Here is a 9,699-nt window from a genome sequence, read left to right as displayed (position 1 = left end):
AGCGCTCCAGTTAGCGTAAGGTTTTTAGCCTTCGAGAGCTAACTATGGCCATCGAGGACTACGAAGCGTCCCGTGGCTGGCTTAAAAGTTCATTGCATGCCAGGAAGTATTTGTTATTGTTAGATTCAGACAAGGATGGACGTTGCATTGCTAAAATGGCTACAAAACGGACATTTGGATGTCAAGCAGCTTAGACAAGAAGAGCTCTGATGCTGGAAGACAGGGTAAAAGTGGTCAAAATGAAAGACGGAGCAAGCAAAAGACATTATCCAAGAAACTGAGGTAAGTGAAAGTGAATGCTGATCGTAAATTTCGCAATTTCTTTCCCTTTTTTTTCTTTCTACACTGACAATATCAAGTGTCAGATCAGTGTGTGCTCATACTTATGCACTATTGGAATAAAAATAGAGTACACATACGTTTGTGTGTGCGTGTACACATACGTTTGTGTGTGTGGGTGTGTGGGTGTGTGTGTGCTTACATCTGATATCAAATTTGCTACAGTGAAAAACCCCCTGTTGTGAAAAATTTCTTGCTGCAAACATGATTTCGTTGTAGAGGAGTTTCACTGTATATCCATCTATTATCTGATCCGCTTATCATCACAAAGTCCAAAAAAGAAACTTAAAATGGCTCAAATGTTGGGAAACACTGCTCTATGTTACGCACTGTATATTCTTGGCCAATATGGTACTTCACTTACATATGGCAAACAAGTACACCAAAACGACTAACCTCAAGTAAAATTTCATCTTTTGTTTTGAAGGGAGCTGGTTGGCTTAAATCCTCGTCGTCAGCAGCATTTTCAAACACAGTGGGAGATGAAAAAGATGATGATGTAGAGGAGCTGTCACTAAGAACAGAAAAGAACCAACTTGACATTTAAAACATTTCCCCCGTGCAGTTCTATTATGGTGTTCTCATACCTGTCGGAATCTTCTGACGCTTCACTACCAAAGCCCTCCATGTTACGCTCACACACCAAGGATGGCATTGCTGCAGCCGACACTGTATGTGCACATACATGTGCCTCTGGATTCTCTTGTGTATCCACACAGTGTGATGTCACCGGAGTTTCCACTTGATAGGCCATGTCTATCGCATTCGGAGATAGTTCCATCTCGTCATTCTTTTGCAGAATCATTTGCTCCATCTAAAAAAAAAGTTACATTTAAGATAGAGGTGTCAAATTTATTATTATTTATATATTTAGAGTGTTGTGTTTTTTAATCACGTAAATCTAAATTTTAATCTCTAACTTTATTGTTTTTGTAGGTGGGTTGCCTTTTTCTAAGATCCCTTTTTATATGTTGGCTTCCTGTGTTCGAGTTGTTAAGGGTGGGGAAACAACTGTCACAGCCTAAAGTGGACATTGATTGGCTGTCTTTTTTTTGGGCTTGTTTAGCTTAAGCTGATTGGCTCCCATTGGAGTTTGGCGGACTAAGTAAGCAGCGGTGAGAAGAGGAGAGGTGAAAATCGAGGAGCATGTGAGAGATCTTGGCACAATGAATGGACAATTTACATTCCAAAAACGCCCTGACGGCACCATTGATAAAGGTAGAGTGTTGTGCCCAATTTGTTGGAAAGGGGTTTGCTTCCCACCGAAGCAGCTCAAAGTTAAGCCTCGAACATCAATGCAAAGCACCCAGTTGTGAGTGCAACCACGACTAACATTAGCACCGAAAGCGTTAGCAATAGAGGGAGACATAGCAAAGCTCTTCGCCAAACTAACTAAACTAGCACAAACAACAAACTAACACCCCGCGTACGAGGCATGAAGTCAACATAGCTGCTGTGTCCTCTGTAGCCTACTAGAAGTGGTTGATGTTTATTTCAGCACTTTATTTTGTCATGATGAACAGTGTTAGGCCAAACAAAAAAGATAGTGTGTTTCCGGTAACATGAAATTTCAGCATTGGGTCGGTAGGTAAATTTTAACAAAATAACCATAAAACATAAAACAAGAAGACATTGAACCCGCCGCTCCGCGGCCGACGCCGCCGCCACCTATTTAGTTTTCATCCCGGCTCTGGACTCGGGGGGCCGGGGCGCACCGCCGCCTCCGCCGCCGTCCTCCTCCGCCCTCAGTTTTTACTCGGCCCGTGGTGTTCATCAAATAGTTCGCTGAATTTTTTCGATACATCAATGGATGCTATTTTCTTAAGATTACGGTGCAAGGTGCGAGAACGCGACTGTAACACAGAAAACGCGGTTTAAACTGTCGTCGGAGATCGCGGCCGCCGCCATGTTTCAATGTTGTTGACAGACGACAGGGAAAACAACGCACGCGCTCAACGTGAATATCGTGAGAGTTTGCACCGATGTAAAGCCTCTACACAAGAATGTAGAGGGTTGTTTGAAAAAAAAAATGCCGACCGTAAAGTTTTTTTTCGACGTAGAAAAATTCTTGGTCGGTCGGGTTACCGGAAACACACTACTTTTTTTTGTACGCCTTATTTCTGAAGTGCTAACTTACAGCACTGTGCTCTAAGGGTCAGTTTTATTTATTATCTGAAGCAAGTTCCATGTTCAGTACTTGTATTGCTCAGCAAAGTGTTCTTACTGTTTTTGATATGTTAACCTAAGCACTTTTTATGGACCTGGTGTTCTCTTTTATTTTTATTTTGTAATTATTTGGAGATTTACAAAAACAAAACAGTGATATTCCCCCTGATGGTCGAAACTAAAGGTTGCAGGTAGGATTTGTGATTAGTCTCAAATACAACAGAAAGTAAATGGCTTGGACTGTATCTGTTCAAATTTGTTTATAAACAATAAAATACTTTATAATACCACTTTTTTTGTGATGTGAATCTTTTGATCTGCCTCAATGCTCGATAATGTAATGAATCTAAAACGAAAATAGGGGTTTTCTGAGCAATTTTTAGATGAGATTAAAATATAGATTAATTAGATCTATTAATTACAGATCATAATTAATTAATGTCACATTTTTTTAAATCTCTTGACAGCATTAATTTAAGCACAAAATATAAGTACACAGGAGGCCCAGTGGTCCAGTGGTTAGCGCGTTGACTGTCGGCAATGCTGACTAAACTGTGCCATCTGTGGTATAGTGACCAAATTGCACTTATTAGGGGATTGGGTACCTCGTTCTCCCAAAGCACCTTCCACAGAACTCCTCGAGGGACATGGTGGAACACCTTCAACAAGTCATCAAAAGACATGCGGGCTGGTTGGGCGAACTCTCGTGCACCCTCAAGGACATTGCTGAGGGTGTAGAGCTGCTCCACTGTTCCACGGCCCATATAAAAACCACCCTGCTCTTCCTGAATCTGAGATTCAACCTCCCAAAGGACCTTCCTCTCCAACACCCCTGAATAGACCTCATCAAATGGGGGACCACCACCCCAGTCTGGCAATCCAGAAGCACTGTCACCGATGTCCATGTAATGTTGTAGACTCTACAATGTAGAGGCTTGTCAACCAATACCTACACCCAGAGCCTTCAGTAACTCCAGGCAGATATCATTGATACCTGGGGCTTTGCCACTGGGGAGCTTTTTAACCACCTCAGTGACTTCAATTCAAGAGATAGGAAAGGCCACCTCAGAGTCTCCAGACTCTTCTTCCTCAATGGAAGGTGTGTTGGTGGAATTGAGGTCTTCAAAATATTCTTCCCACCGATTCACAACGTCACGAGTCAAAGTCAGCAGCACACCATCTCCACTATTCAGAGTATGTACAGTGGACTTGTAAACGTTGCCCTTCAGCTCCACACAATAAGATATTTATGGTTAAATAATAAACATGACAGATGTCTGGCATGAATACCGAGATACAGGTATTAAATTTTGTCCATTGTATTCAACCCTAGTTGCCAACAGAATGGCTTATCGCGAACGAATAAACAAGCTCTGGCTTTCAAAACAAAAACAAAAAAAACAATCATTGAAATTATCTGGCAATTTATCAATCCGTTCCTAACGTTAGTAAAAGTATGGTAAAACGTTGTTTTCAGAGCATTAAAATCAATCAAACGCCAGCTAGCTCTGAAACAACATGCGACTTTTTTGTGAATGGAAATACTGTTTTTCTACTTTTTTCCTTGAACTTTTACTGCTGAAAATTGCGGATTTCTCCATTGTGAGACAAATTACGCTTTTTTTTCTTATCTTCTTTTGATTTCTTCTTCTTAGTACGATCAAAATCAAATATGTCGTAAAAGAGGCAAACTTATCACCAAGATTGACCGTAAAAAGTCAGGATTTTTCAATTAGTTTTTTTACTTTAACCATTTTTAGTACAGAAGTACATCTACTTTTGCACTTCGTAAACTCTATTTCAGCGAGTTGATACTAACTTGAAACCTGACCAACTTTGTTCAATAAATACTGACGAATTGTATCCATTTTTTTCTAAAAATAATAATAATGGATATCAAAACCATTTGTAATAAATGAAATAGCACGGTGATTCCTACCTTTTCTCGTGGAATTTTCTTTTTCTTCTTCTTCTTCCTCTTCTTCTACTACTACTTCTTCTTCTTCTTCTTCTTCTTCTACTTCTTCTTCTTCTCTCTTCTCCACCTCCTCCCTCCTCGTCCTCTTTCTCCGCCGCCCCATCCTATGTGTTTCCTGATGGTTGGCATGACTGCACAGTGTACCGCCATGAGCTGGACGAGAGTGTTGACTAAGACGTGCAAAAATTCATTGAAAAAGTATTATTTAGATCCTAAATAACGCTACATAAATTAATGCAGTGGTTCTTAACCTTTTTAGAGGTACCGAACCCCACCAGTAAATATGCACGTTCACCGTTCACTGAACCCTTCATGAGTGAAAAATAAATATATATATTTTTAAAAATTCAAGATATTTAAAAAAAATGCACGTCTTAGAAAGAGAAAAAAATAAGTATAATTTCAAGAGAGAAGTTTACTTTTTTTTATTTATTTTTTTATTGTACGTACTATCGCACAGTCACACGTTGACTACAAAGCAACTACAGTTCCCACAACACTGATTGGTCAAGTTGTGGGACAGCTCTCTCCGGCTTCCTCTGCCCAGTTGTTAAATATCTCGTGCATCCATTATTCAATATAGTTGGTGAAAAGCGAAAGGCTTCTAGTGAGAGTGGAAGTGTAAAGAAGAGGCAAGCCATTTCATTTCAAATGAAAGTGGCAATAATAAAGAAGCTTGATGCGGGTGAGAAAATGGTGAGTGTTGCACGTGCACACAACATGAATCGTTCGACCATCAGTACCATTTATAAACAGAAAGATCGCATAATGGAACACGTGAAAGGTGCAGTGCCGATGCAATCGACGATCATTAGCAAGTAAACATATTTATATAAGCCTTAAACATACATTCTATACAAAATATAGCACTGAAGCAACTTACGAACGAATTCACCTTACGAACGATCGTTCGGAACGTATCTCGTTCGTAAGCTGGGGAGCGTTTGTAGTTCCAACTCCCACCTCCAGCAGAGCTTTTCCCACGTCCCGGGGGGAGGCGGGTGACATTGAGTCCAAGTGGACCGTGTTCTGCACCTCTATTGTTGAGGCAGCCACTTGGAGTGGTGGCCATAAGGTGGTCGGTGCCTGTTGTGGCGGCAACCCTCGAACTTGCTGGTGGACACCGGCCGTAATGGATGCCGTCAAGTTTAAGGAGTCCTATCGGGCTTTTATGGCCTGTGGCACTCCAGTGGCAGCTGATAGGTATCGACTGGCCAAACGGAACGCAGCTTCAGTGGTCGCCGAGGCAAAAACTCGGGCGTCGGAGGAATTGGGTGAGGCCCTGGAAGCCAACTTCCGGACGGCTATGAGGAAATTCTGGTCCAGGAGGGGGAGGCAGTGCACCATTAACACTGTGTACAGTGGGGATGGGGTGCTGCTGACCTGGACTCGAGACATTGTGAGTCGGTGGGCAGAATACTTCGAAGACCTCCTCAACTCCACCAACACGCTTTTCTTCGAGGAAGCAGAGTCTGACAATTCTGAGGTGGGCTCTCCTATCTCTGGGGTTGAAGTCACCGACGTGATTAAAAAGCTCCTCGTTGGCAGAGCCCCACGGGTGGATAAGATCCGCCTGGCGTTCCTCAAGGCTCTGGATGTTGTGGGGCTGTCCTGGTTGACATGCCTTTGCAACATTGTGGTCATCGGCCAAAGTGCCCCTGGATTGGCAGACCGGGGTGATGGCTCTTCATTTTAAAAAAGTGGGACCGGAGGGTATGTTCCAACTACAGAGGGATCACACTCCTCACAATCCCCCTTAAGGGCTATTCATGGGTGCTGGAGAGGATGGTCCGTCGGGAAGTCGAGCCTCAGATTCAGGAGGAGCAGTGTAAGTTTTCGTCTCGGCCGTGGAACAATGGACCAGCTCTACACCCTTAGCAGGGTCCTCGAGGATACGTGGGAACTCACCCAACCAGTCTACATGTGATTTGTGGACTTGGAGAAGGTGTTCGACTGTGTCCCTTGGGGAGTTCTGTGGGGGGTGCTTCGGGAGTATGGGGTACTGAATCCCCTGCTACGGGCTATTCGGTTCCTATTCCACAGATGTCAGAGTTTGGTTAGCAGTAAGTCGGAATCGTTTCCAGTGAGAGTGGGATTGCGCCAAGGCTGCCCTTTTACAGAATTTCTAGGCGAGGCGTTGAGGGGGTCCAGTCTGGTGGCCTCAGTATTGCATCTCTGCTTTTTGCAGATGATGTGGTACTGTTGGACTCTTCAAGCAGGGCTCTCCAACTCTCACTGGAGCATTTCACAGCCGAGTGTGAAGCAGTTGGGATGAAAATCAGCACCTCCAAATCCGAAACAATGGTCCTCAGTCGGAAAAGGGTGGCGTACTCTCTCTGTGTCGGGGATGAGATCTTGCTCCAAGGAGAGGAGTTTAAGTATCTTGGGGTCCTGTTCACAAGTGAGGGCAGCAGGGAGCGGGAGATTGACAGGCGGATTGGTGCAGCGTCTGCTGTGATGCGGACTTTGTATTGGTCTGTCGTGGTAAAGAAGGAGCCGAGCCAAAAGGCGAGGCTCTCAATTTACCGTCGGTCTACCTCCCAACCCTCACCTATGGTCACGAGCTATGGGTCATGACCGAAAGAATGAGATCCTGGATACAAGCGGCTTAAATGCATTTTCCCCGCAGGGTGTCCGGGCTCTCCCTTAGAGATAAGGTGAGAAGCTCGGTCATTCGGGAGGGGCTCAAAGTCGAGCTGCTTCTCCTTCACGTCGAGATAAGCCAGATAAGGTGGCTCGGGCAGTTGATAAGGATGCCTCCTGGACACTTCCCTGGTAAGGTGTTACGGGCATGTCCCCACCATGTGAGCGTCCCTGCTAAAGTTGCTGCCAGCACGACCCGACTCTGGATAAGCTGTAGAAGATGGATGGATGGATGGATGGATGGATGGATGGATGGATGGATGTCTCAAGGTTTTGGGTCTTGCAGTTATAGCTGATGTGTAAACAATACCAAATGAAGGATAAAAAAGATAAAAGACCGTTTATTTTTCCACTTCTTTTGAGGGAGGTGCAAAAGCTCACGGGCACTGGTCTCCCGTTCAAAAACTAACCAGAGACTACCCTACTTATCTGATGAGATTGGACTAGATCAGCCGTACACAGGGTAATATGGCCATTAGCTGTGAACGGATCCGAAATGTTGTCCTTTATAGGCTACGCTCACCCAAAGAGCTGCAGGACTTGATGTCTGACGTGAAGATTGCTCTTGCGATTGTGGTGCAAAACATAAATGATGTACTTTAAAAAATCAGCAAAATGTTTTGGGTCTCCCAGTTTAGGCTGGCGTGAAAACAACTTTTCAGTCAACTGCAAATGAAGAAGTGCAGTCTGCTCTTTGCACATGTCATGACCCCGATTCAAACCGGGGTTGTTGCGGCCACAACGTTGGGTACAGTGAAACTCCTCTACAACGAAATCATGTTTGCAGCAAGCAATTTTTCACAACAGGGGGTTTTTCACTGTAGCAAATTTGATCTCAGATGTAAGCACACACACACACCCACACACACAAACGTATGTGTACACGCACACACAAACGTATGTGTGCTCTATTTTTATTCCAATAGGGCATAAGTATGAGCACACACTTATTTGACACTTCATATTGTCAGTGTAGAAAGAAAAAAAGGGAAAGAAATTGCGAAATTTACGATCAGCATTCACTTTCACTTACATCAATTTCTTGGATAATGTCTTTTATTTTGCTTGCGCCGTCTTTCATTTTGATCATTTTTACCCTCTCTTCCAGCATCAGCCACGGAACGCTTCGTAGTCCTCGATGGCCATAGTTAGCTCTCGAAGGCTAAAAACCTTACGCTAACTGGAGCGCTTCTCCCTCATTAGCGCTCCAGTTAGCGTAAGGTTCTTAGCATGATAACAAGTAAAGCATTTTCGAGGAAAATGCTTTACTTGTAATACGAGGAAACGTTCGTTTATTTGAATGTCCGTCGAGCCATAAGCAATTTACTCTGAGCAGCTAATCGGATGCATTCCACTCTATCTTCTACGGATCGAGCTTCCGTATCTACACACATAGACAGTGAGGTCCCTCTTGGCCAATCGGGGGCCAGGATGATGCTCGGTAAGCCAATGGCAGAGCAGCTATGAGTATGTTGCGTTCAGGAAACTCGCAGCTGTGACCGAAATAAACATCGTTCACTATGTAAACCAGCGTGGTGGTTGATGTTGCCGTTTCCGAACGAAGCAGTAGAGGTCGCTGTTGGATTAGACTTCGTTGTAGTGAATGTCTTCGCGAGGCTGGAGCAGAGAAAATGATTTCGTATAACGCAACAGGGTTTTTTTTCGTTGTATGGGGGGCAGTAGAATGGGAATGGTGTTAATGCATGAAGATTTTTTCACATTAGGGGGTATTTTCGCCCATGTAGGTTTCGTTCTCGAGGAGTTTCACTGTACTAACCACTGTACTATCACGACCTGACAGAAGAGCTGGCAGGCACAAGTTTCTGTTGGTCTGGGCCGGGGTCGGCAACACGTGGCTCCAGACCCGCATGCGGCTCTTTAGCGACATCTAGTGGCTCTCTGGAGCTTTATAAAACATGTTTGAAAATGGAAAAAGATTTTGATAGTAGGCTAATATAGCTCAAATAGATATAGATACATGTTGCAGCTCCGAAAAAGGAGAGCTGTGGTGTTTTTTTTTTTAAAACGTACACTTTATTTATGCTTTTAACAGTCTCGACAAACAGACACGTCTGCGTCCGACTCCGTGCCTTCTCTCTTCTCGTTCGACTCGAGAGGCTTTCAAAGACAGCCTCCGAAAAACGGAAATTAATGATCACTTCACTGACACTAAGAAAAGCGAAAATAATTCACCAAAACAAAAAAATCAAGCGAGGAAATCACAAAATAAATTCTATGGGGGCGTTTGTGAACACACAACAAAGCAATGAATAACAAGCAATTCGGAGACAGTCCAGTCTCCTACATACATCGAGCATGTGTTTCCTTCATTTTAAATTTTAAATAACTCTTTTATTTTTTTGCGGCTCCAGACATTTGTTTGTTTTTTTTTGTCCTATATGGCTCTTTCAACATTTTGGGTTGCCGATCCCTGGTCTGGGCTACGCTGCGGCCACAATGGGTTTACCAAATTTAGTTGGTTTTTTTTCCCTTCAATTGGCTAACACCAACAGAAAACGAATGATGAAAAATGTTTTTCAAATAAAACTGTTGTCCACATTGAACCGATACAA

The 9,699-nt window shown here is 43.5% G+C and overlaps 1 protein-coding gene across 1 annotated transcript in view; it reads right to left on the bottom strand.

Moving 5' to 3' along the window:
• naf1 (nuclear assembly factor 1 homolog (S. cerevisiae)) overlaps positions 1–4,476 on the bottom strand; it is a 17,022-nt gene extending 12,546 nt beyond the window's left edge. The window contains exons 1-3 of the mRNA XM_019879719.1: positions 4,445–4,476; positions 927–1,153; positions 736–853 (exon numbers count right to left, since the gene is read on the bottom strand). Coding sequence (XP_019735278.1) covers positions 736–853; positions 927–1,153 — 345 coding nt within the window. The 5' untranslated portion in view covers positions 4,445–4,476. The remainder of the gene's footprint in view (positions 1–735; positions 854–926; positions 1,154–4,444) is intronic.
• Between the last annotated feature and the right edge of the window lie 5,223 nt (positions 4,477–9,699).

Source organism: Hippocampus comes, unplaced genomic scaffold (genome assembly GCF_001891065.2).
Source record: "Hippocampus comes isolate QL1 unplaced genomic scaffold, H_comes_QL1_v1.1 scaffold158, whole genome shotgun sequence".
Taxonomy (NCBI): domain Eukaryota; kingdom Metazoa; phylum Chordata; class Actinopteri; order Syngnathiformes; family Syngnathidae; genus Hippocampus; species Hippocampus comes.
Note: the sequence above shows the minus strand (reverse complement) of the source record. Positions and strands in the feature narration are given on the sequence as shown.